We start from the raw sequence: 27,404 nt of genomic DNA, 5'->3' as shown, positions 1-27,404 counted from the left end.
AGCCCCATGTTCTGTTAGGGATGACTGATGGGGAACCTTAGCCTAGACAGAACTACTTTCTGGTAACAGGAGGAGCTTTAGGACATGATGCTAAGGTCCTATCTTTCATAGCATGAGAAGGAACTCAGAATGCTGGGTTTTAAAACCATCCTTCTACATTCCTGGGTGTTACAGATCTCTTGTGTTCAGTTCAAATCTGAAATCAGAATTGGATAAAGGATAGACTATGTGTTGAGGAACCCATTGTTCTCCACCTCAGAATTTGTTAAGATGACAGGAATATCTTCCCCTCTCAGCCTATATTTAAAGAATATTTACATCTCAGAGTTTTTCTGGTATGGCTCCCTTGCGCGTATCTGTGACCATCAGGGATAACATTGGATTGAAGGCACAGACTGAACTTAGCCAAACTGGTGAGCATCTGAAGGATGAGGCAACCAAGGAGGAAGATTAGAGAAAATAAGAGATGACTGACATGTGGTCCCCCTTTCCCTCAGCAAAACAATTACTTATATTCTGATATACAAGAGGAAATACAGATATTTATAGTAAAGCCTGGATGAACAGGTGGGTGGGAACTTAGATGTTGGCCCGATTTTGCTTGTGGACAGTCTACGCATACTTGAATGGTAATTTCACCCTGAAAGCATAACGGACTGGGAATTGGCCTTGGCTGTGAAACATGGTTCCTAATACTGCACTTCATTTCTTCCCAGTTGTCAATGTTTTCTCTTTTCCCTTTCATGCTCTCAGATATGTTCTCTTCCAATCCACATGTTCAGACACCTCCTTTCTGGGTTCTCTTCCTGAGATGAACTTTTTCTGTGTTCTGCAGCTAGACTTGTTAATGCAATCAGCAAAGGGCAAACCTGTAAATACTTCACAGTAGTCCTGAAAGGAAGTACTGCCTGGATGTGAGGTCACGGGGCAGATTGCTCTGGATGTATGTCCATGTGCAGCACCAATCCAATTCTTCCATGCTCTTTCTACCCTAACATGATTCATCTCTAGTAGAGTATGATACTGAAAATAAAGTCATGGCATTTCCATCTCATCTGCCTGGTATCTAAGACCATGTTGTCATATGGCTGTGCAGAGGAGTAGCTGTTGTCATGGTAGTGACAGTAGTGACAGATGCTTTGGGAATTGGCCAACCACACTGCTCTTTCATGCACCTGCTTCCTGTTGCTCTGTGTTTCGCTGATATATGGCTCCTATGTCACAATGGGATATAGTTAGCTTGTGAAATGAACTTGCTCGTGGGGCTGGAGGTGGAGGGTTTCGTGAAGTTAACGACAGTGGGTTTGAATGGGTAGAATTTGATGCCCAAGGCTGGGGACGGATGGTGACATGGACAACTGAAGAAGGTGACAAGATGGGACTACAGGAGTTGATTTGGAATATTAAAGCATGAGGAGACTGGGAGAAATGGCAAGTCACTCTAATATATTTACAAAGAGGAATCTCCTATGCTCTGAAAGCCAAAACGAGTGAAAGGATGTCAGGCCGCATAATATGACAATTTTCTTAGAGAAATTCTGTCAAAAATGTCAGAATGAATTCTGTGTTTGGTGTGGTTACTAAATTTGGCGTTATTTTAAAGTGAGCTCATTTAGCTAGCCTCTTTGTGGTGCCATTACACTAGAATGGTGAGGCAAGTTGCTCTTTCTTGCCTCTGATGATTGCAGAGGTGAGCAGAATCCAGGTCCTCTGATTTAGCTATAAGAGACTTGTCCAATGTATTTAATGGACTATCTGTCCAAAAGCGTTACTTGTTTCCCAAAGGATGCAAGTCGCTATCCTCGTTGCAATCACTTTCCATCAGATCTCCTATGTATTTTCCACAAATTTGAGACACTTTGAAAATGAGACTGTAGTATATTCTTATGATCATATGCTTAAGCTACACAGCAGAGGAAGCTTTGTACTCTAGATGATACCTGGCCAACCCATGACCATCTTTTCTTTAATGTAAACTTTTAATTTTTGAGAACTTTATACATAAGTACTGTATTTACATCATTTCCTCTTGCAACTCTTCCTGTGTCTTCTTCCCATGTTCTCTTCTACCCTTCCTTTCGAGTCCATCCCCTCTTCATCTATGATTATTACACACACACACACACACACACACACACACACACACACGTTCACGTGCACACACACCCATTTCCACACCCACACCCACATGCGTGTTCACTGTTCCCTACTGGGCCCGTTTAATGTTACTCTTTTGTACATGTGTTTACAGCTGACCACTTGGGACTGGATAACCTTATAAGGAACTTGTCCCTGGCAAAGAATAATTCTCCCTTTCTTATCAGAAATTGACTTCTTAAACAATAAAGTTTATAAAACTATAATAATAATAACAATAATAGTAAATTACTGTAAAAAATGTCCAGGGAATGAGCTGGATGTCCCTAGTCGAGAGGACTAATGCTGTGTTTATTTAACAATGGGACTTGTGCTGCCTTAAATTGACTCTAGAGCGCAGCTCATTATGTAAAGGCTACTTTCTGTTTTGATACCTCAGTCCTCTGCTTGGGCATGCCAGCTCACCACAGACCAGATGTTAGGAGGGAGCGAACATCTCTGTAGTTTTAAGCTCTTGAAACACATGGAGTTGGCAGATATGTTCATGCTGTGGCCTTACCTTATCGCCCTGTAAAGAGGCCTATGGTTTTCCTCTGGGAAAACACGAGTGCTGTCTGTAACAGGTGCAGAACTTTGCCTGAGGGTCCCAGGCTTGTAGATTTCTGTTCTTAAGCCTTTTTAATGCCCAAGGGTCTTTTCCTCCTCCTTGAACTCTTTCATTGGCTCTGTAGTTCTGGTGCTTGAACCACATATGCTGAACTTATGTCCCATTGCTAATCCACTGCATAGCAGTCTTACCTATTGATGCTACCCAATTCATCCCTGTACTGAAAAGGGTCAGATGAAGTTTCCCTCCTTTAACTCTCTTACTTCTGCACTTCTGCCAACCTGCTGGTCTTCCTGAAGCATGGTACCTTACTTCTCTGTTTACCCTGACTTGTTCTGATCTCTTATATAGCCTGCCCTCATCCTCCTCATTCTGATGACCCTGGGGTCCTCTTCTTCCTTAGTATGTACTAACCTCTTGGATGCCAAAACTCCAGTTCTTTATCCACAACTCTAACCACTTTTAATGTCACCGTCTTGGGACAAATATGCAGCTCTTGCTTCTTCTTCACTACTGGGAATGGAACCCAAAGACATTATACAGGCTAGGTAACTGCTTTACCACTGAACCCCATCCCCAGCTTTGGTTTGTTGAAATAGATCTTGCTATGCGTATATAGCCCAGGTTGGTCTTAAATTCATGATCCTTCTGTTTTAGCCTCCAAGGTGTTCATCACTATACAAAGCACTCTTACACCGTCTTCATAAAATATTTAAAGTTTCTCCTATACTTTAATTGTGTGTGTGCACTAACATACACACAGGCACACACAGAGTCACAAACGGAGGTATGTATACCCATGCATATGCATGCACATATGCACACACATGCATGTAGACATACACACATACATACACTTGAAGGCATGCTCACACATATGCATTCACATACACATACACACATGCACAAAAGTCATAACAATTATGGAGACGGAGTGGATTCTAAGAAGGCCCAGCTGGTGCCATGGGCAGATGAGAGTGCTGACACTCAAAGAGGGTCCAGGCAGTCTGGGCTGGAGCTCCTGTCCTGTGCCTCATGCATTCCCTGATTTCTTTCTTTGCTTCTTGAGTATACCTTTAATGATGGAGTTACAGTCAATAACCCATCCTGGTCAAAGCAGTTCTGTATGAGGGAAAGTAATAAACGTATGTGGCGCCAGAGCAAAGTTTCTCTTTGGTAAATATGCTCTCTCTGCTGTGTACTGTGGCTTCTCATCCCAGAGAAGCCTGACAGGCAGGAAGCTGAATTACTCTGCCTTCCCAGGGAAGAACTGCTTGTCCCTGGCCAGCAGGTCACCACCCCAAGCAGCCGTAACCTGGCTGGGATCATCATATCTGCGCATAACAGATGTGTTTACAATCTTTGCATAAGCTATTGAGAGCTGGGCGATGAGTAACAGTCCTGCCTCAGGAGCCACACTTCAGAGCTAAAAGTGCATCTCTTTTCCCTTCCCTCTTTTGCCCTTCTTCCCCTCTTTCCTGTCTCTTCCCTCTCTTTTTCTTCTCTCTTGCCCAGGGCCTCACTTCATAGCTCAGGCTAGCCTTGAACTCCTGATCTTGCCCCAGCTTCCCAAGAGCCTTGGGCACCAGGCCTGGCTTGACCATGTCCCCTGGCTCCTGCTGTGACTCCATTCCTGTTTCACATGTTAATTGGAGGATTCTTCCTGCTTTGTTATTTAAAGATATCATTTCTAAAACAGGACTTTCAATTTCTCTCTCAACCCACAAGGAAATTTCAGCTTTTGTTAGCACTGTCCAGGGGCTAACCCAGGCTGCCAGCATTTCTGGCCGGCAGAGTTGTAGTAGGCAATCTGGGTTCCCTGCTTTACCTGTGTGGTTCTCCTTTACTTTGTTCTCAGCATAGCTTCTGGAAAGATTCTTTCAAAAAATCTCAGTAAGCTCATGTGACTCCTTTGCTTAAAGTCTTCTAGAATGTTCCTAGTAAAAGCTTCCAAGGGCCTATTCCTGCAAGTCCTCAAGCTCTGCCTGTTGCTGCCTGTCTGTCTGTCTGTCTGCCTGACCACAGCTTCTGTTTATTCACTGTTATTTTCTACATCAACCTCAGGGACTGAACTACAGGCTTTTCTGCTGTCTGACACAAGCTTCTTCAAAGCTCCTGCTCTCAGCTCATATGATGCTAATCTTACCAGAGAGTCTCCCCTGACCAGCTGAAAATAGCACCTTGTCCTAATGAACCTGGTCTTGGTTGGTCGTTGCCATTGCCACTTGATAGACATGGGGCTCTACAACCTGGACTTCTGGGCCATGTCCTCCACAGAGGGCCCAGGCCTTGCCTCTGTCATACTCCAAGCTCCTTCAGAACCAGGCTGCTGGGGCATGACGAATATTGGGAAGCACTGTGCACAGTCTATCAATTAGAAGAAAGGAGATGAGTCCTTTGCACTTTTTGGCCTGAGGGCCACAGGCCCCACATGGTTTTCTCTCTGGGTAGAGTTTGTGGGCTAGGCTGCATGGGTAACAGAGGGTGAACATGGAACACAGAGACCCAAGAGAGGATTGGTGGGGGTTCTGGACAGTGGCATCCTCAGGTGCTCTTGTTTCTCTTAAGACTTATCAAAATAGGTTTGAAGTTTACCTTTCATTTACCCAGGCGAGTGTTAAGGACAACATGAGAAAGGCGTTCATTCTGAGCTGTAGTGTGCTACAAACATGTCTGAGTAAAAGCCTCTCCAATATTACACACACTCGTGTTTTCAACTAGTGGCTGCCTGTCCTTTGGAGCACTCATGTCGCACACTGGCTTCTTCATCTGTGAAAGAAGCAGAAAGCCCACCTCCCTTCTCTCTCTTCCTTTTCCTTTTGCCATTGATGGCAGATAGTGGCCCTGGATGAGGGTGGTGGGAACTGAACGGACTCAGTGTATTATTAATAGGCCTGTGAAAGCAGGTGCGTATGTTCAGTCAGCAGAGAGCTTAAGTTCACTCCTGTGTGGCTGTCATGTGGGGACAACCTCCAGGGAAGCACTGTCATTGCAGCCACATGACTTTCCAGGGCTGCCTCCAAGGACCCACCTCTTGTTCCCATGGCAAACATGTCTGAGAGAGTTCTTTCTCCATGTTCACCTGGAGCCCGGTCAAAGGGGGCCCGCGGTGGCCGAGCCACTCAAACATACACCGCTCCCCATCGGTGGCTGTTTTCCAGGTGGCTCTTTGGCTCTACCGAGTCCTGTGTTTTCTAGTTCCCCTGACTCATGGCGAGCAGAGGCACATGCAATCCCCCACAGAGCGAGGACTGCATCCCTCGTGGCCCATCTGTCCTCCTCAGGGTTCCAGGCTGGGAGCCAAGGAAGGCCTCCTCCTGAGGTCATTCTCGAGGGGCAGAACCCAAGGACTCAGCCGTCAGGAATCCTATTTACAATAGCAGAGTGATAACTATGAGAAATATTAATAGCCGTGGGCTTCTGTCCCAAAATTGCAAAGCAAAACACACTGAATCAAAAGTGATTTGCAGGGGACTTTCGACTTAGACTATTCTGGATCCCTTCATTTGGTTAGACTCCATGAAGAGTAAAATTAAAGCCCACATTGGAATTTCGGTTTTTCTCTCTCTCTCTTTCTCTGTCTGTCTCTCCCCGTGTGTGTGTGTGTGTGTGTGTGTGTGTGTGTGTGTGTGTGCATGTGCACAGTAAGAAGAAAAAAAAGATCTTTAAATATGTATATATGTAAATATGTATAAATATATATATATTTATACATAAATATGTGTGTGTAAATTAAATATGTGTAAATATGTATACATATTATAAAATATGTATGTAAATATGTATGTATTGTATGTATATGTACATGTGTATAAATATGTATGTATTATGGAAAAGAAAAAAAGCCCCAGGAAAGGTCCCAGCCCTTCCTGTGAAGACTGACCATAGCTGTCAGGGAGAACACTGACTGCCTCTGTAGCACAGACCTTGTTCCCCTTGGATACTGAAACGCTGTTGGCATTCAGTGGTGTCAGGTTGCCCGAGGCTGTTTCAGCTGTTGCCAACCACCATTCTTCCCTGGGCAGGGGCAAGGGTCTTTGAGCTGGGGGGTCTTTGCCCTGTATCCGCTTCAAAATAAGAGTATTGGAATGATCATATTTTTGAAGGAATTTTCCATATTTCCCCAGTGGAGAGTCTGAAGTATGATAAACCACAGGCCTGAGTGCTCAGTGAGTGCCTTACACTGAGCTGCAGCCTACATCTACTATAAGAACAAATGCTTTTAAAATTAATCTTTGACATCCAAAGGAATTGGTTTTATTCTGTTATTTTCACACTTGTGTTCTAGTTCACTCCTTTCCAGGCCCCCTTTCACTTCTTATTTTGAGACAGTCTCACTAAGTTGCCCAGACTACCTTTGGAGCGTGCTCTGTACTCCAATTTTGTAATCCTCCTGTCTCCACTCTCTTGAGTACCTGGATGGCAGGCCTGTGCTTGGAGAGTTCTGCCCAGCAGGCACTCCAGGGGTTGGTTGAGTCCTATTTTTATTTTTCTGAAGAAACTGGGCTGTGCCCCACAGCACGGGGGTCACTAATAAAGTGCCTGCTGGGGAGAGAGGATGCTGTTGTTGCAAGTGGCTGTGGGCAGCTGCCAGTAGCCTTGGTGGTGCTAGCAAGCATAATTCCCAGAGAGTTCTGATCATGGGTTTGCCCTCTGCGTCTGTGTACTGGGAACAAAACCACGGGTCTAAGTGCCCTGCCAACCTCCGTCTCAGCACATGGAAGGAGGGGGGAGTGCTGTTGCCAGGGAATGGGGGATGCCTAGTGTAGCCACCACAGATGTCATCCTGACTCATTCACTCAGCTTCTAAACGTGCAGGTTTGGGGGAAGAGTTGAACTCTTCAGCGCTAGAGAGAAGACAGACCTGAATCTTAGCTCTAGAGCCCCCGAATAGGTTTAGAGCAGACCAGGGGACAGTTTCCAGTATTGTGGCAATGCCTTATACACACCCAGTGAATGACATGTGGAGTCTGAAATCCTTCCTGTAATTTCCCCATTTCCCTCGACTAAGGATGGAATTGCAGAACTTTTGTGTTTCAAAAATACTGGCACTATGAATGACTAATGTTGGACTAGCCTGCAAAGCAGTATGGGGCATGTGTCACCAGGCTGGACTTGCTTTCTATAGACAATGAATGGCTGTACTTACAATAGCAAGATGCAGGGCAGGGCAGTGGTTAGCTGTCTTTTTCAGCTCAGGAGGATATTGGGCTGTGTGGTCACTTGTGCACTAAACATGTTCTGTGGTTAGAATTAGTGCAGGTTCTGTGAGTCCTGGTGTTGGAGAGCCACAGAAGGCTGCTATTGGAAAGCACCTTAGGCCCTGACTCAGACAACCTGTCCCATAGACTGGAAGGGAATAGGGGACTATGGCAGGACATGGGCTTACAGACACATGGGAAGACAGATCCCACAAAGCCTTGTGGGCAACAGGATGGACTGATTGTGGGACTTTTATTCTGACAGGTAGTGGGTGCTGTTAAGGATTTGGGAAACAAGGTGGAGGCAAGGAAGGTCCCTTTAACATTTTAACCACATTTACTACCAGCTCTAGCTATACTCAAGACGCCGAGGGATGAAGCATGTGCTCTCTGAGACCCAGCAGGACTTGAAGAACACAGACTGTTCTTCAAGGGGACCTGAATGTTCAGGGAAGCTTCTGTTGTCTTCCTTCTGTGTTAACCAGAAAGGCAGGGCTGCTGTTGCTGCTGCTTCTGCTCCAGCTGCTCCTGTAGCAGCAGTTGCTCCAGCTGCTCCTGAAGTAGCAGCTACTGCCTTTGTTGGTCTGAGAAAGTCTCAATGTAGCTCAGGCTGACCTTGAACTTTAAAGTCCTTCTAGGGCCTTCAGTGGCTACTGCCGTGCCTGGCTCAGAAACATTAAAGACAATGAAGGATTCTCGTTGTTAACTCAGGAGGCTGGTCTTGAACTTAAGACCCTTCTTCTCCTCCGCCTCTAGAGTTCTGGAATCTTGAGATCAAGGTCAGCTCAGGATACAAAATAAAACTCTATCTCACAGCGTTTTGTTTTTGTCCTCTTAGTACGTGTGAGTAACTTCTTCAAGTGGGCACTAATGGTCAGGGAGTTTATACTTATAAAGCCAGTCGTAAAGTCTTAGCCCTTTATTTTTGACTTAGGGACAGCATGAACTACTACTAGGTCAGTGTGAGTCTCTGATTCAGGTCAGTTTGGAACGTCCTTGGACCACAGTGGTGAAGGTAGTTTCTGTGTGTTCGAATTGGTGTGGATCAAGGGTCACCAAGCCACTGCCCTTACAGAGGAAGCTGAGGTGAATCTCCAGTTCCTTCACAGGTTTTTGCTTTCCTTCATAGCTGTGTGCTGTCTATGAATTGTCTGAATCCCAACATACTTTCTCTTTTCTTTCAGAGAGTGGGTTAATCGTGCCCCATCCATTCATTTTCTGAGAGTATTAATTTGTCTGAGGCTGCTGATGCGGGATCCATGTTATCAGGTTGGTTGGAGAAAGTAAAACTGTTCTTCATTTGTGACCAAAGTAAAATAATGAAGTTAAAAACACAGTGGGCTTTTTCCCAAAGTGAACCATGTTAATGTTTCTGTCACAAGCCAGGAGCTTACGAATGTGACATACAGCTCACCTGCTGTGGGAAAAGATTATGAAGAAGCAATTTGGAGGCCCATATATCTGCTTATTTATGCTCAATCTACAAGGTTCAATGATTGCGTTCTGGTCTATGTGTTCACTGCTACCAAGCCATTGAAGCCATTTCAAGTTCAAGGAGGTATACAGTAGGCCACACACTGAAGCATGTTTACGGCCATGAGGCTCACTAGGGCAAAGCCAGCAGTGATAAAGAGGGAGCTCACCGCAGAGAGGCAACCCTTAGAGAGAGCCAGGCTGCAGCCTGTTAGATACCAAGATCCCACCCCTGTCCAGCTTCCAGTTGTTAACTCTGAGCCCAGGAGAGCATAGGAACTCCCTCTGTTGGTGTCAGGGGAGGCCTGAAGCTACAATATTCCCTTTTGATCACTAGCTGGATACATCACCTTTAGCTTACGGCCTTTCACATTTTAATGCTCACAGGAATCGCTGGGAATCTAAGGAATACAGATTCTTACTCAGGAGGTAGAAACAGGCCCCTGATTCCACATTTCTTTTTAAAGATGTATTCTTACTTATGTGCATGGGTATGTGTCTGTTTTGAGTGTGCACTACATGTCTGCCTGTGCCTATAGAAGTTAGAAATGGGCGTTGGGTACCTGGTACTGAAGCTGCAAGGTGGACATGAGCGACCTAGATGTAGGTGTTGGGAATCAAACTCCCATTCTCTGTAAGAGCAGCAAGTGCTCCCGACCACTGAGTCATCTTTCTAGCCCATGTCTGCATTTCTTTTTTTAAAAAATTAATTTATTTATTATCTATAAGTACACTGTAGCTGTCTTCAGACACACCAGAAGAGGGCATCAGATCCCATTACAGATGGTTGTGAGCCACCATGTGGTTGCTGGGATTTGAACTCAGGACCTCCGGAAGAGCAGTCAGTGCTCTAACCACTGAGCCATCTCTCCTAATACAATTCTAGGAGATATCAGGGCTGCCGGACTATAGTTTACCTTGAATAGCAGGGTCTTAGTGCTTTAGCTGTGAAGGCTTAATGGCCCTACCCAAGGAATCTGTGCCAGAACCTTCTTCTTTCTGGCCTGCCTTGGCTGTGGGGCGGGAGCTGCAGAGTACTGCTGCTTGCAAAGTTTACTGTGTTTCCGAAGCACCTAGAGGTGTAGGTCTGTGGGTGGGGAAGGAGAGTGCCAGGTCCTCAGAAATGAGACTGCTGGCTGGACTGACACGGAGGGAGCCACTTCATGGTGGCTTCTGTTCAATCCTGTTGGTATTTCGAGAATGACTTATTTGTTCATACTGTTGTTGTTGTTTCTTCCAAAGGATCTTGTTTTATGCCGAGTCCTTATAAACTGCTGGGAAGCCACGCTACCTAGGCTTTTATGGTAGACTCAGTTCTATCGGTAGATTCTTTTTTTTTTTTTACAATCTCAGCCAGAATGTTCCTATTCATTTCCCCAATCATCATCTTTTGCAAACTTAGCACCAAAACAAAATGTGTCTCCCCATTTATTGGAATGTTCTGGGGCTCTTGGTCACAGTTTACCTTGAGTTCAGAGGCTGGCCACCTTCCCCACGTATATTCTAATCTGGCCTTGTGCTGTTACAGCAACTGCAAACCTTTGCGTGTGTTATCACGGCACCCACCAAATGGCATTCTCTCCTGGCTGTCCACAGTCGTGAGCTGCTGTGCAGAGCTGGGTGAACCACGCTTTTTACTTCTGCCAAGTAATATGAGCTGCATGTAGAAAGAGGAGCATGGCTTTTCCTGCCAGGCCAGCGTATGCTGATTGCCCCTGCAGCTGTGAATTCCAGTCCCACAGTTCCTGCTGATAAATTTCCATATGGATAAAGAGACCAAATGCAGAATATTAAAGAGCATTCAAGGAGGAACAGTCAGTACTCAGACTCATGAGATGATAGCAAAGATTTTTACCTCAGAATACCTTGTTTGCTGAGAAAATTAGTGACCATTGATCTGCTTTTCAAGTATTGCCTTTGTCTATGCTGCTTTTGGTTGATTGGCAGAAGGCAGATTGCACTCCTCTTTAAAGCAAAGAATGCAGTGACTACTTTGTTTATGATATTTTGATACTTACTGGCCCAGCGTCCCTGGTTGACAGCCTTTCCATAGAAGGGGATTCTCCCCAAGCCTCTGTTCCTGGTATGCCTCCTGAACAGAAGACCGTGTGCTCTGCCTGTTGTATAACGCTTTGAGTTGCCAAGAATTCTTGGCCAAAATCTCAAGGCCATGCTAGGGATTGCTACAACTCCCTCCAGTGAATGCCAGCAAGCCTTTGCCTTCACTGCTCTTTCCTCTACAATTCCTCACGGCAGCGTGCAGGCCTAAGCCTTCTCATGGCCTTCTGAAACCACATTGTGGGGTTTACAGAGGAACTCTAAGCAGCACTGCTGGGAACCTCCTCCTCCTCCTCCTCCTCCTCCTCCTCCTCCTCCTCCTCCTCCTCCTCCCCCTCCTCCTCCCCCTCCTCCTCCTCCTGTAGTTTCAGACACACCAGAAGAGGACATCAGATCCCATTACAGATGGTTGTGAGCCACCATGTGGTTGCTGGGAATTGAACTCAGGACCTCTGGAAGAACAGTCAGTGCTCTTAACCACTGAGCCATCTCCAGCCCTCCTTTTCTCTTCTTAGAAATGTTATTTGAAATGTTTAGACTTTCATGCAGGTTTGTTCCTTCTTTCAGAAGTAACATCCTTCTTCTGAACAGGTTTTGTTTATCTCCCACTGATCCTCCTCGTGGTGCCTCTCCTGGTTCATCTTCTCTCTCTGTCTCTCTGTTGCTCTCTCTTTCTCCTTTTATTCATTTTTTTTCTAGCTTTTTTTCTAAATCAGAACTTTTACTATGTAGACCAGACTGGCCTCTAATCCAGAACCTTCCGCCCACAATTTGGGTCTCTGGAATGGAACGCTGGTCACTGGGCTTGGCATTGTTGCCTTCATCTGACGACACCATTTTGTGGGCCCAATGACTTCACTTCTTAAAGCATCGGGTTATCTCCCCGGTCTACTACTTCCTCTTACGTCCATGTACCACTTAACTTACACATAGAACTTGATGTATACATTTTACTTTGGAAGCCTGTTAATTAGCCAGCCATGTGTAGCCAGGCCTTTTTCCTTGACAAGATAGCTTATAGACTTACCTTCTGGCATGCAGAGGCTTAGGTAAATGCTTAATGGAACTTCCAACTGCAGGAAAGATAAGAACAGAGAACCCATGTATTTTATTTTATTTTATTTTATTTTATGTGCCTTGTTGTTTTGCCTCCATATATGTCTATATGAGGGTGACAGCTCTTGGAGTTATGGATAGTGGTAAACTGTCATGTGGGTACTGGGAATCGAACCTGGGTCCTCTGGAAGACCAATCTGTGCTCTCAGTCATTGATCCGTATCTCAATCTCTCAAGCCCAGGACATCATTTTAAAGATATAGTTATTCAGGATATTTTTATATTAGAGGATTTAAGTCAGATTTTAAGCACGGATGAAATCCCGCATAGGATAAATGTCCTGTGTCCAAAGCTCATTAGGAGAATCTCTAACGCATGCTCGCCAGAGGTAAGAGTAGATCCTAAGCGGCTCTAAGCTGCAGTTCACCTTAGAAATGATGGTGAAGGGGCTCGAGACCCCATATGAACAACAATGCCAAGCAACTAGAGCTTCCAGGGGCTAAGCCACTACCCAAAGACTATACATGGACTGACCCTGGGCTCCAACCTCATAGGTAGCAATGAATAGCCTAGTAAGAGCACCAGTGGAAGGGGAAGCCCTTCCAAGACTGAACCCCCAGTGAACGTGATTGTTGGGAGGAGGGCGGTAATGGGGGAAGGATGGGGAGGGGAACATTCATAGGGAAGGGGAGGGGGAGGGGTTGGGGGATGTTTGCCTGGAAGCTGGGAAAGGGAATAACAATCGAAATGTAAATAAGAAATACTCAAGTTAATAAAGATGGGAAAAAAAAAGAAATGATGGTAAAAGGTGGTTGCGGGAGGGCCTTTCTGATGTCCCCTGACCGTGTGGTAGCAGGGCAGCACCACATTTGCTTGTGGCTTTGCTGCTCTGAAGAGCCCTCCCTCTTACCTAGCACCTGAGTGATATTTGCCTCGTCCTATTTTTAAATCTTGGCTTCTTCAAAATGTTCTGTTCCCCGTTACCATCGTCGCCTGCAGCATCTGAGCTCCTGACCTCACCAACTACCATTTGCTGCTGCTGCTGCTGCTGCTGCTTTTTGTCCACAAGTTGATATTTTTAGCCTTGGGAGTTTTCCAGGTTTAACTTTTTTTTTTTAAATGATAGGAAGAAGTAAAGAGAAAGAAGGTTGCAGTTCCGACCAATGGTCTTGTTTGTTTTAATATCAGCAAACACAACTTTTATATTCCTTAATAATTTATCTCAAGTATGAAATGACAAATACTAAATATTACATGTTTATGTTAGAACTTGAGGAACCAGTAAGATATCATATAGCTTTGTAAAAGAATCACTTGTGAAATATGAGCCTCTTGTCCTTCATTATGTTCTGTCGTTTTTTATTTTATTAGGAAATACTCCATAAATTGGGTGGCATTGAAGACCTCGCTCAGGTAAGACTGGTTCTGTTGAAGCTGCTTTTACCTTTACGTTCTGGGTTAAGTTCTGGTCAAGAATTAAATAAGCATGCAGCAGTGTGCCTGGTTCTCTCTACATACTTATTTTTAACCAGCCTCAGGTTAGATGTACGTGCAGTAGCCAAGAGATGACCTCCCGGCTTGACTTTAGAAGACACAGAAGGGGATTTGGTTGTGTTTGAGCCCCCATCATGTGATGCTAATTCTCGAGGCAGTTAACAAATGCTTGTCTTATGTCTGCTGCCTGCTAGGGTAGAGGCACATGGGGTTGGTAACAGTGGCCCTGAGACATGACACTTACAGGCAGAGAGTGACGGAAATACTGTTCTTCTTAATTAACCTCATTTACCCAGGGTGGTGGTGGGAAATGCTGTAAAAAGTCACATTAAAAAGTTTGCACTGGGTCACCTTCTAGTCACTCGCCTTGAAGGACTAATTGAAGGTCCGCCTAGACGTGCTGGAAAATAAACCTCTTGCTTTTGCATTGAAAAAAAAATTGCAGTGTTTTAAAATAGATTTAAAAAACTCTTAAAGTCAAATGTCTTAAGTTAATGATGACAAGATTATTGTCATTGGCCAGCATTAGCTGGCCAGGTCACTTACGGTGATGTAAGGAAATATGAAGTCATTACAAAATATCCAGCCTTCATTAAGTATTTATAAGTTGAAGATAATGTAAGGAATGATCTTGATTTTAGGCTATTTTTGCATTGAAAAGAACTTCCTAACAAACTATTTTACTAGCTTCATGTCCTGTAGTATATGAAATTATATTATGAGGAATGACTAACAGGTGACCATATAGGCTGAGCAGCTATTCAACAACTTGGCTTATTGAGAAAAACAATTTTAGTCCATGTCATTGAGTTGGAATAGCCCAGTCTCCCAAGACCCATGGTAATAAAGGTGATTTTATTTATTTTACTTTTTAATTCATTTTAGTTTTATTTTCCAGGATAAGAGATTAGACAAGTACTCTACCACCAAACTCTACCTAGTCTTCATGTTTATTTTTTGTTTTTTTGAACCTTTGAGATGGATCTCACCATGGAGCCAAGGTCGCTTCAAATTTGCTCTCCTCTTCCCTCATCCCCTCTAGTAGCTGAATAACGGGCCTACTCACATCCTGCTATTTTATTACTTATTTATTTTGCTTATTTATCCTTACATGAGAAATGGTCTCACCAAGTAGCCCATGCTGGACTCAAACAACCTGCTTTAGCTTCTTGAACGTTGAGTCCGGTGTTAACAGACCAGCAATAGCGACTTATGATACAGTCACCATCTTGAAAACTCATCCTGAGTGATTACCAGTCACCGTGCCTAGTGGAAATGCTACTTTTGAGTATGAAGTCCCTCTGCAGTCTCCTATGTTGATCCTTGGTACCTGACTGGTGGTGCTCCATGGAGAGTCATTGGGAACCTTGAGGCAGGGATGAGCCGGAAGAAGTAGGGGCCACAGGAAGCTGCCTGCCCCAGCCCCTTCCTGTCATTCTCTCTGCTCCCATGAGCTGAACGTCTTTTCTCTGCCTCACTTCCTTTAAATTGTTTCTTTCAGTGTTTGTCACAGCTATCCTGGGGAGGGGATCCATGTTTGGTTTTAAAAATGTTTATTTATTTATTTGTTATTTGTTTATATGTTTATGAGTGATCTGTGTTCCTGTACACACAGAAAAGGGCATCAGAACCCATCACAGATGGTTGTGAGGCACCATGTGGTTGCTGGGATTTGAACTCAGGATCTCTGGAAGAGCAGTCAGTGCTCTTAGCCACCTCTTTAGCCCCCTTGTTCAGTTTTTAGAGAGAAATCTAACTGAAGATGTACCTCACTTAGTGAAGTGATGCCCGTATGTTGTAAAGGGTGGGCACCACCACTTTAATGGCTGCATTCACGCTTTCTGTGCTTCTCCGAACCCATTTTTTAAACCTTTTGCTGCAAAGTAGCAGGTTACCGTGCATATCTTACATAAACTACACCAGAAACTATTTGGTTCAATTCGTTCTGGGATTTTTGAGGGCTTTCATAATTACTTCAACTTTCTGGGCATTCAGGAAGAAACCATGAATCACTAAACCCTGTGTCTCATCCTTGAGTGCCACAGACCCAGGAGTACTGAGCAGTACTTAGTTACCTTCCTGCCATCAGAGCTCATCCTAGGACCTGCACTCTTGTTTCCTATGTACTTTTGGTGCCAGCTTTCTGACTGGCTTGTTGGGTTGGTCTTTCACACAGTACATGGAGATCGTGGCCAACGAGTACCTGGGCTATGCCGAGGAGCAGCACTGTGTGGACAAGCTGGTCAACATGACGTGTAAGCATTGTTGCCAGGTACCCAGAGAACCGCGTGCTGGGGCAAGGAGTGTGATGTTTGTCACGGGAGAAGGGACACCTGCTGCTCTTATTAGTGCTCTGCTCACATGGTGTGAGCCGTTGTGCCAACGGCAGCACGTGTCCCCACATCTCCCCAGGGCAGCTCTTTCCTTGGCAAGCGTATCTGTTCCAAGGAAGAAGTCTTTCGTACAAGTGACATCTGCTATGACGTTGGAAGAAAACCTTTCTATTTCTGTGAAAATGCCAGACTGTGACGTTGAAAGAAAACCTTTCTATTTCTGTGAAAATGTCAGACTGCAGGGTTTTTTGCCTCTAAAATTTGGGTAATAACCATATCTAGCTCATGTAATTTTTACTACTCAGAACATGAAAAAGAAAATGGAGAATCTCACCTGAAGACAGCAGCATGGGGGCTGTGGCCTGAGTACTAGACATCTCAGGCATTCCCCTGGTTTCCTTGGAAACTTTGACCAGTTTCCCTTCCACCTCTCCCCTCCTTCCCTTTTCCCATCCCTCCCCATTCCACCTCTCTCCTCCTTCCCTTCATCTACCCCTCCCCCTTCCACCTCTCTCCTCCTTTCCTTCATCTACCCCTCCCCCTTCCACCTCTCTCCTCCTTCCCTTCATCTACCCCTCCCCCTTCCACCTCTCTCCTCCTTCCCTTCATCTACCCCTCCCCCTTTCACCTCTCTCCTCCTTCCCTTCTCCCACCCCTCCCCCTTCCAGGTCCTCTGAGTGTGGCCAGCCACAGGCTTCTTGCTGCTTGGGGTGCCAGCTGAAGTCCACTGGACTTGTGTGGACAGACTGGTTTCTCATGCTGCTGGCTGGGCACACACTGGCTCTCAGGAGCAGGGGAGATGCCAGGCACCAGGAAGTTACTTTGAGGACAGCTCTGTCAGGGCAGGAACCTTCCCAGGTCTTATGTTCTGCCTGGCCTCCATTCTCTTTGTAAGCCGGCATATTTATGAGTTGGGTCTTTCAAGTAGATGCCTTGACCTTGTAATAAATGAGGTTCAGGAACCCGTTCAACTTTAGATACAAGGGGAGTTTGCTTTTGTAATATTTTCAAATTTACTATACTAGATGAGCTTCTCGAGTTGAAATATGCAGTGCTGTCCCCGACTATCCCTTTTGTGGGTCTCTGCTCCCACTTTCACTTTCTCCACTTTCCCATCACTTCTGAGGGTGTCATGATTACAGTCTCTCTTAATCTCTTGATCTTCCTTTGAATGATTTCTTTCTTTAATAGATATTTTCCAAAAACTTGCTGCTGTGAAAGACCAAAGAGAATGGGTCACTTCAAGTGGAGCCCACAAGGTGAGTGGATTCCCAGAGTGCTCGAGTTCCACATGGCCCTGTGTGGCATCAGTCCACTGTCCAACTTCAGAGCCTGATACTCAAGCTCCATGTCATTATAAGTCATAAGACTCTTCACCCAGCCTAAAATGATTTCTCTACTCATCTTAGGTTCTTTACCAACACAGGGATTAAATGAATGGTGCAGCATAGGAAGACTTTTCTTTTCCTATTCTACTCCAGCTCAGTGCATTACTTAACTTTAATGTTGTAAATGGAACGGGGTTGTTTATTGCTTATTTATAAATAAAGAAATGAAATTCAGCAAGTAAAAGATATACGTTTACATATAAGCAAAACCCATCTGTCTTGTAGGGTTTTATTAGAATCATATGAAATCACCGATGTCTGTAAGTCAGAGGTAGTTGAATATAGCAATTGATGGGATGCAGACTCACCTGGTGGTATGGGATTATAAGCATATGGATCAAGTATTCATTTTAAGGGACCAAAGATGCAGTTCAGAAAAAGAACACATGCCTTGGGTCCTGGTTTCTGCATTCCCAGCAACATCTCACACACACACACACACACACACACACACACACACACACACACACACACACTCTCACATATACACACACACTCACACACACACACATACACACATACACTCACACGTGTCAGTGTGTACCTTAAAATAGGTCAATGTTGGCTTAGTGGTAACAGACTATGTTTATTCTGACATTTATCAGGCAGATGTGTCGAACTGATTTCAATCACCTGCTGAGTTCTCCTATCTGAGGAAGCCATGGTATACACTGGAGCACAACTGCCTAACTTGTGCTGCTTGTGGCCCTATGCTTATGGGGAGGTCTAGGTGACACACGTTAGTTCTCACTTCAACAGACAGTGATTTTGTCGATGTTGCTTACCATCTGACAAAACAACATTAAGTTCTTAAGTTGGCCTAGCAAAAATTTTGAAAATGATGTTTGTAGAATTGCAGTTTGTGAAACATTGCACAATGGTGAAGATCAGGAAGGAGTCCGAGAAAGATGCTAGCTTCAGCCTAAGGAAGTATAAAGGGATCCACAGGATGGAAACAAAAGTCCATCCCGGCAGTCACTCCTGCCATAGCTCTGACAAGAGCATGTTTGGCAAGACTGTGTTGAGGGACGAGGGTTTGTGTTCTGAACATTTGGAGGAAGAGAATTTACATTACTAAGGATTCAGGGAAGGCATTATTCTCCAAGGAAAGGCATGATATGTAAAGCTGAGATATAAAAAGGCTACGTTTTTAGTGGTGCACAATCTGTGGGGTGTGGCACCTTTGAGGTTCAAATGACCCTTTCACAGGGGTTGCATATCAGACATTATGAGTATCAGATATTTATATTGCAATTTATTGCAGTAGCATAATTACACTTATGCAGTAGCAAGGAAGTAATTTTATGATTAGGAGTCACCACAACATGAGGAACTGTATTAAAGGGTTCTAGCATTAGGAAGATTGAGAACCACTAGTTTAATGACACTTAATACCACTTTAGTGGATAACATTGGGAAGAAAAAAACATATACGTATTATACATATATATGTATAAATTCTACTTGTTTACATGCATTTTTTTTAAAGATTTTATTTATTTATTATATATAAGTACACACTGTAGCTGTCTTCAGATACACCAGAAGAGGGCATCGGATCTCTTTACAGATGGTTGTGAGCCACCATGTGGTTGCTGGGAATTGAACTCATAACCTCTGGAAGAGCAGTCGGGTGCTCTTAACCGCTGAGCCATCTCTCCAGCCCTACATGCATTTTTTTAATTGAGTAAAAGAAAAGGATCCAGAAAAAAAAAATAGCAAAAGGTCAGTGTCTGTGAGTTTTAGAAACAGTACATTCAACAGCCTTCTGAGACTTTGGTAATTATGTATTTTCTTCTATTTTTCAGACATTAGTGAATTTACTTGGTGCCCGAGACACCAATGTCCTGTTGGGTACTCTTCTGGCACTGGCTAGCTTAGCAGAGAGGTGAGTGTATGTCAGCATACTCCTCTGTGAAGGAATTGCAGCACCGTAGACGGGAGAGATATCAACACACAGACTATTCTGTCACCTGCTCAGTTAAAACCTGGTGTGGGAGGCACATGGGGAACAGCACAGGCTGAAGAGTCACCTGATTAGGAAGCACAACTTAACATTTAAGCTAGAGATTTTTCCTCATCTGACCTTTGCTCTCAGGTTTCCAACTGCTGCTTGGAGGAACATCACTGATGGTCTGTCTTCTTTATTTGGCTTTCAGAACTACTATATTTCTTTTCTTTCTTTCTTTTTTTTTTTATTAACTTGAGTATTTCTTATACACATTTCGAGTGTTATTCCCTTTCCCGGTTTCCGAGCAAACATCCCCCTCCCCCCTCCCCTTCCTTATGGGTGTTCCCCTCCCAACCCTCCCCCCATTGCCGCCCTCCCCCCATAGACTAGTTCACTGGGGGTTCAGTCTTAGCAGGACCCAGGGCTTCCCCTTCCACTGGTGCTCTTACTAGGATATTCATTGCTACCTATGAGGTCAGAGTCCAGGGTCAGTCCATGTATAGTCTTTAGGTAGTGGCTTAGTCCCTGGAAGCTCTGGTTGCTTGGCATTGTTGTACATATGGGGTCTCGAGCCCCTTCAAGCTCTTCCAGTTCTTTCTCTGATTCCTTCAACGGGGGTCCTATTCTCAGTTCAGTGGTTTGCTGCTGGCATTCGCCTCAGAACTACTATATTTCTATGCCAGTTGAATCCCAGACCTTGTTTTTTTATTCTTTTTTTTTTTTCTTTTTTTCGGAGCTGGGGACCGAACCCAGGGCCTTGCGCTCGCTAAACAAGCGCTCTACCGCTGAGCTAAATCCCCAACCTTTGTTTCTTTATTCTTAACTGTATAGTCCTTGTAACATATAGGGCATTTTCAATGACAAGAGTTGGTTTTAAAAACCCGTCCTTCTATAGTGTCATTATTTTAAATGAAAGAGCAACAAATATGTTTTTATGTCAATGAGCAGATTATTATGTTTTCGTGAACAGTATACAATTCCTTTTTTCTCTATGGTCTCCACTCACACCTCCTTACAAGGTATCTAAGTTACTTTCCTATTGCTGTGATAAAACAAGGCAAATCATAGAAGAAAGAATGTATTTTGGGGCATACAGTTTCAGAGGGTGCATCTATGACCATTATGATATGGAGGGGGGCACCAGATAGGCAGACATGGCACTAGAACAGTAGCCGAGAACGTATATCTTGAGACACATCTATGAGGCAGAGAGAGTTAACTGAGGATTGCTTGAGTCTTTTGAAACCTCAAAGCGTATAACACACCTTCTCCAACAAGGCCACACCTCCTAATCCTTCATGTGCCTATGGGGGCTATTCTCATTCAAACTACCACATAAAGTAATATGGTCACTAGGATACGAAAACATGGCTGGAGTAGAATATGTTTTTAGTAACTACTAATTATGCATTTGCAGTCCAGAGTGTAGGGAGAAGATCAGTGAACTCAACGTAGTAGAAAATCTGTTGATGATTCTGCACGAATATGACTTACTCTCTAAAAGGTAGGGTCTTATCCTCATAAAAATGCTTCTATGGTGGACTATGGACTTTGTAGTAATTTAAATCTATGATCTTGGGCCATGGTCACTCAAATTGGCTCTAGAATAAAATCTCTCTCTCTCTCTCTCTCTCTCTCTCTCTCTCTCTCTCTCAAAAGCTGTTTTATTTGTGGTAAAATGCTGTTTTTTTTACATCATTATTTATATTGTAATTGAATGTCATGAATCAGCTTGGCAGTTCTTTTCCATTTAAGGCAATATGAAGATGCTAGGAGGAAGAGGAACGTAGCATCCAATTATATAATCTCATGAGTGGATCATTATTAATTTTGTTGTTGCGTTTGTCTAAAAAATGTTTAGGAAAAGAAACCTAAGGGGTTTTTTGTTTTGTTTTGTTTTGTTTTGTTTTGTTTTGTTTTGGTTTGGTTTGGTTTTTTTTGGTAATTTCAGATTAATGCATGGGATAAGGAAGGTTGCTAAAAGCCATTGTGTTTAAGACAGGTGATATAAGATGATTCCCGGAGGTTGTGATCACATGCTACAACTCACAACCAAAATGGGGACACAATGGATTCCTTTATGCTTAAGCCGTACATTGCTCTAAAGCAGGACTTCATACAGATGGTATTAGGTGTGCGCAGGCTTGCAAATCTGAGCTGTTTGGCATTTAATTCACAATTTTCTGAGAAGCCGAGAGTGTAGAAATCTTAAGCAACAGAGACCTAATACTTGCAGCAATTTTTTTTTGTATACTTTTTCAAAGCTGACTTAACACTGTTTTGCAAGAGTGTTGGTGTGGACAAGAATCTGTGCTTTCAGACTTGATGATTTGAACTCACTCAAGGGTTAAGATGGCAGATTCTATCACTGTTGAGTAAGATCAGAGGGTACAGTGTGAGGTAGGGGCAGCCAGAGGGGACTCCTTGGGTCCTTGAAGGTGGTGTTCTGGAAGATACAGTCAACAAGGTTCAGCACAGAATAGAAGTTCATGATCAAAGTGAAGGGAGATAGAAGAAAATGTCTTGGCACAGAGTGAGTGTGCTGTAGCACAGAGACAGATCCTGTGTGTGAGAGAGGAATGTACTGGCAGGCTCAGCTGGGCCAAAGGAGTCTGTGTCAAAAACTAGAACAGTTCCTGATAAGTCAAAAAAAGTAGCTAATTCTGATCAGTTCTTGTTCTATGTCAGGACATTCCCTGAGCCCTCCCAAGCCCTCATTTTATCTACACAAAAGTCTATTGTTCTTCATATTTAACATGTTTATCCAGGTTTTCAGGATGGGTTTTGCATGGTAAGATGTGGAGTTTTACTTGAGCATTATGGGAAATCACAGAGAGGGGCAGGGTAGGAGTGGACTACATCCACATATCAAGATACATTTAGCACACAGAGAGAGAATGTTTCTTGTAGAAAGTTTGAAAAGATGAAGCATGCTTTCTACCAAAGAACATACATTCTTCTCATTGTTTGAGACAGGGTTTCATAAGCAGCCCTCCCTAGGCTGGTCTTGTTCTTACAGTGGTCTTTCTGTCTGCCTCTTAAGTTCTGGGAATATGGGTTTAAACCATCATTCCCTATAGGACACGTGTTCTTAACAACAACTGGGAGAGGAGGGGTGGCTCAAGAGGGAGAGGAGCATGGCGAAGTTCTCTGGGAATGGAATTGCAGTGCAGTGTGGGAATGTGAACCCTGGAGTGTTTAGGACAAGGGGGTGGAGCAAACACTAAGCTCTAGAAAGGAACAGACATGACATTACCCTTCAGAAAATGAGCTTTATTAGGAAACGGAGAGCTACATAACCACTAGCTCTGGTCAGGCTTTGAGGTGGAAGAGCAGACAGAGGCAGCATATGAGGTTGTGAGGGGGGACAGTATTGTAGATATTAGCTTAATGTGAAAGTAGGAAAGATAGCCATCACGAATACATGGCATAACAAGAGACTGAAAAAGGGGTAGGGATATATATATATATATATATATATATATATATATATATATATATATGTGTGTGTGTGTGTGTGTGTGTGTGTGTGTGTGTGTGTGTGTGTGTGTGTGTGTGTGTGTGTGTTTTTAACCCAGGGTATTGGGAGCTTGACTATAGCTAAAGGCAGTTACAGCATGTAGAACTTTTCATAGGATAATAGAACATAGGGACTAAAGCAACAGAAGGTGGTCAAGACTGACCACAGGGGAGGGAGGTGTATCGGATCTTAAAGTGGCAGGCTCTGATCTAACAGAGAGGCAAGCACCACAGGTTGGGAAGAACAGTGGCTCAAGTTATAGATTCCGTGTCCTAGTGGTGGCTCCAGTCTAAGTGTGATGTCACTGATGCACGAGCAGTATGAATCTCACCCTTGTTCCCACCACACCAGACTCACTGCCGAGCTCCTGCGCCTGCTTTGTGCTGAGCCCCCGGTGAAGGAGCAGGTAAAACTCTATGAGGGGATCCCCATCCTGCTCAGCCTGCTCCATTCTGACCACCTGAAGCTGCTATGGAGTGTCGTCTGGATTCTGGTCCAGGTGTGTGAGGACCCGGAGACCAGTGTGGAAATCCGGATCTGGGGTGGGATCAAGCAGCTCCTTCATATTTTACAGGGGTAAGTGGGGGCTGGGATCTTAAAAATGAGCAGAATATTCTAGTATCCCTTGGTTATTTGTTTGCTTTGTTGTGTTTTAAAACAAGGTCTTTCTGTATAAGCCCGTCCTGGATATCATTATATAGACCAGGTTGGTTTTGAACTCACAGAGGTCCACCTGCCTCTGCCTCCACAGCACCGGGATCAGAGGTATATGCTTCCTGTCTTAGGGCTTTATTGTTCTGAAGAGGCACCATGACCACAGCAGCTCTTATGAAGGAAAACATTTAATTAGAGCTGGCTTATAGTTCTGAAGCTTAGTCCCTCGTTATCAAGGCGAGAAGCATGGCAACACCCAGACAGGAAGTCATGGTACTGGAGAAGGAGCTTAATGTCTACATCTGGACCCAAAGGCAGCAGAAAGAGAGAAACACTGGGCCTAGCTTGAGTATTTGAAACCCCAAAGCCCAACCCAGCAACACATATCCTTCAACAAGACTATAACCTACTCTGACAAGTTCATAACCATTTTAAATACATAATGCCACTCCCTGTGATCGTATTAGGGCCATTTTTATTCACATCACCCCACCTCCACCCCTGCATTTTAGTAGCTTCTATTGCCATGAGCATAACAAGAGCTGGTTTGTTAAAATAGTTTGAAGATGAAAATTTTGGGATATATATTGCATTGTAACTATATTTTAAGAAGTAAGTATCTTGAAGAATTGAGTAATAACACAAATTGATACCATGTTTGGGACCATTCTATTACTCAATATTATTACAGAGAATAATTCAGCCCTAAGGGTGCCAAGTCAGGGCTACAGATAGATGTTTCTGCTCAAAAGAGACCACCATGCTTATGATCACTGGTCCATCAATAAAGCTTATTCCAAGCTCTAGGCAGATTGGCTCATCCATTTAAACACCACCGCAGATTATCAAATCAATATGACTAAGACCGCATACTATTTCTTTATAGAATTCTCTGTGGGAATATTTCAGAGCATTTGAAGAGGCTGCAGAGAGATGAACAGCACGCTTCATTAGTGATTTCTGCCACTGGGAAAACAAAGGAAAAGTGTGTAGCTTGCTGATAACCCCTTACTTTTACAAAAGCCTCAGTTCCTTGGAGGTATAGATTATAAATATTTCACCAATCCCATGACATAATATTCCCTCGGTCAGAATAACTGCCAAGGTTGTGTGTGCTTGTAGGGTGACGATGATGGGTGGGTTATTCTTGAATAGTTGCTGTGTTCTCAATGATGCCTGGAATTCTTCATTAATAATCATTAAGTATTATTTAGACTTAATTATAACATAAGGCACTTTCCCCTCATTTGCTCAAGCCATAGGTTTTATATCATTGAAAGGTGGGAGTTCTTCATATCTAAAGACTCAGTTTCCAACACCATCCATGGTATGGTGCTAGAAAACTTTTCCCTGGGAAGGTGATATATGTCAACTCCTGTTAGATGTTCAATATGCCTGGTATTTGGAAGGACGTATTCCTTGCTGGATGCCTGCTGCTTGCTGCTGGCCACTTGGGGTAGGTGCTGGAGGAGGATCTGTCTGGTAGCTAATGGCTGTAGTGTTCACAGGCTGCTACTGCAGGGCAATTTTCCAGAGGCCCAGTTAGGCTCGGACACCTGCAGCCTCCAATGGCAGGCACATTCCTGATCAGGCACAGTGATTATCACAGAGTGCTCCAAGATACTTATCTCCACAGATAAAACCATCAAAGGAACTGTTCCTTGCCTCAGCTCATGACAGAAAGAACAGAATGACCCAGATAGCATGGAGATTCTATTTGTGTTGTGTGTGAGAACGTACAGACCCAAACAGCTGATGCCATGAGAAATAAATACCTAAAGTAACCACATAAACCAAAGGGAGCAAAACAGCTAAGAGAGAGAGAGAGTCTGTGGTGGGAAGCTGTGCACCCAGCACCCAGCAGACACATTGCACGGCATGGATTTGTGAGCTGTGGTTGCAGATGAGTAAGTGAGAAGGGAGGAAGTCATACAGCCAAGGTGGAAAATGATGGCTGGGCAATGACCACAGCCCTGCAGACTAGAAGACCAGACCAGGCCTGGAAGAGCCAAACAGAGGGCAAGCTTGAAAAATATACTTCCAGCCAGAGGAAAGAGAAAAGAGGAGAACAGACAGAAATGGCTGATAGGGCCAGGGGCAGGCGAAGTCAGGGCTTTAAGTGGAGGCTCCTCTGACAGGGGTCAAAAAGGCAACACAGTTTGAAGACTCAGCAGGATTGGTTTTCACTAAGGGATTTGTAAGGGTGGGGCTGGGGAGAGAGGCAAGATGAGGGTCACGATGGGAATGTAAAGAGAATAAATAAACAAATAAAGGAACTCAGAGGTGTCCTGACTGAGATGCACCCACACAAAGACTACAGTGCCCCCAAGTTTAGCCATGAGGGTCAAAGGAGTTTGGGGAGGGCCTCACATCTCACACTAAACACCAAACTTGGTTTTAACTGAATTTGCAGCCGAAGCAATTAAGAACATAGAAAACCTCATGACTCAGAGGAGGCAAAGGTTTCTATTTATTTATTTGTTTGTTATACAAATCACGAGTTTATTATGGCATTTTCATCATGTTTGAGGCACAAAAGAAAAAAGGATAAATGGTCTGAACAATAGCTGTCCTTTTATAGAGACCGAAATTTTGTTTCTGACCGGTCCTCCATTGGAAGCCTGTCCAGTGCGAATGCTGCCGGACGCATCCAGCAGCTTCATTTGTCAGAAGATTTAAGCCCTGGGGAAATCCAGGAAAATACTGTCTCTCTCCAAGCAGGTATCTGTCTTTTGTTACTTAAGACTGCATTCTTTTTTTTTTTTTTACATTTTATTTTATTTTTTTTTTTATTAACTTGAGTATTTCTTATATACATTTCGAGTGTTATTCCCTTTCCCGGTATCCGGGCAAACATCCCCCTCCCCCCTCCCCTTCCTTATGGGTGTTCCCCTCCCAACCCTCCCCCCATTGCCGCCCTCCCCCCACCAGTCTAGTTCACTGGGGGTTCAGTCTTAGCAGGACCCAGGGATTCCCCTTCCACTGGTGCTCTTACTAGGATATTCATTGCTACCTATGAGGTCAGAGTCCAGGGTCAGTCCATGTATAGTCTTTAGGTAGTGGCTTAGTCCCTGGAAGCTCTGATTGCTTGGCATTGTTGTACTTTTGGGGTCTCGAGCCCCTTCAAGCTCTTCCAGTTCTTTCTCTGATTCCTTCAATAGGGGACCTATTCTCAGTTCAGTGGTTTGCTGCTGGCATTCGCCTCTGTATTTGCTGTATTCTGGCTGTGTCTCTCAGGAGCGATCTACATCCGGCTCCTGTCGGTCTGCACTTCTTTGCTTCATCCATCTTGTCTAATTGGGTGGCTGTATATGTATGGGCCACATGTGGGGCAGGCTCTGAATGGGTGTTCCTTCAGTCTCTGTTTTAATCTTTGCCTCTCTATTCCCTGCCAAGGGTACTCTTGTTCCCCTTTTAAAGAAGGAGTGAAGCATTCACATTTTGATCATCTGTCTTGAGTTTCATTTGTTCTAGGCATCGAGGGTAATTCAAGCATTTGGGCTAATAGCCACTTATCAATGAGTGCATACCATGTATGTCTTTCTGTGATTGGGTTAGCTCACTCAGGATGA

The 27,404-nt window shown here is 44.1% G+C and overlaps 1 protein-coding gene across 3 annotated transcripts in view; it reads left to right on the top strand.

Moving 5' to 3' along the window:
* The window catches only part of Nek10 (NIMA-related kinase 10), a 213,123-nt gene that overhangs the window by 28,546 nt on the left and 157,173 nt on the right, over nt 1-27,404 (top strand). For all 3 annotated transcript variants that reach the window (XM_087585528.1, NM_001433013.1, XM_087585529.1), the window contains 8 exon segments: nt 9,090-9,174; nt 13,864-13,905; nt 16,163-16,241; nt 17,511-17,578; nt 19,516-19,595; nt 21,076-21,162; nt 23,530-23,754; nt 26,414-26,553. In XM_087585528.1, the coding sequence (XP_087441654.1) occupies nt 9,090-9,174; nt 13,864-13,905; nt 16,163-16,241; nt 17,511-17,578; nt 19,516-19,595; nt 21,076-21,162; nt 23,530-23,754; nt 26,414-26,553 (806 nt within the window).

The sequence above is a fragment of the Rattus norvegicus genome, chromosome 15, assembly GCF_021556685.1.
Source record: "Rattus norvegicus strain SHRSP/BbbUtx chromosome 15, alternate assembly SHRSP_T2T, whole genome shotgun sequence".
In the NCBI taxonomy this organism is placed as follows: domain Eukaryota; kingdom Metazoa; phylum Chordata; class Mammalia; order Rodentia; family Muridae; genus Rattus; species Rattus norvegicus.
This window is presented reverse-complemented; position numbering and strand designations above follow the sequence as displayed.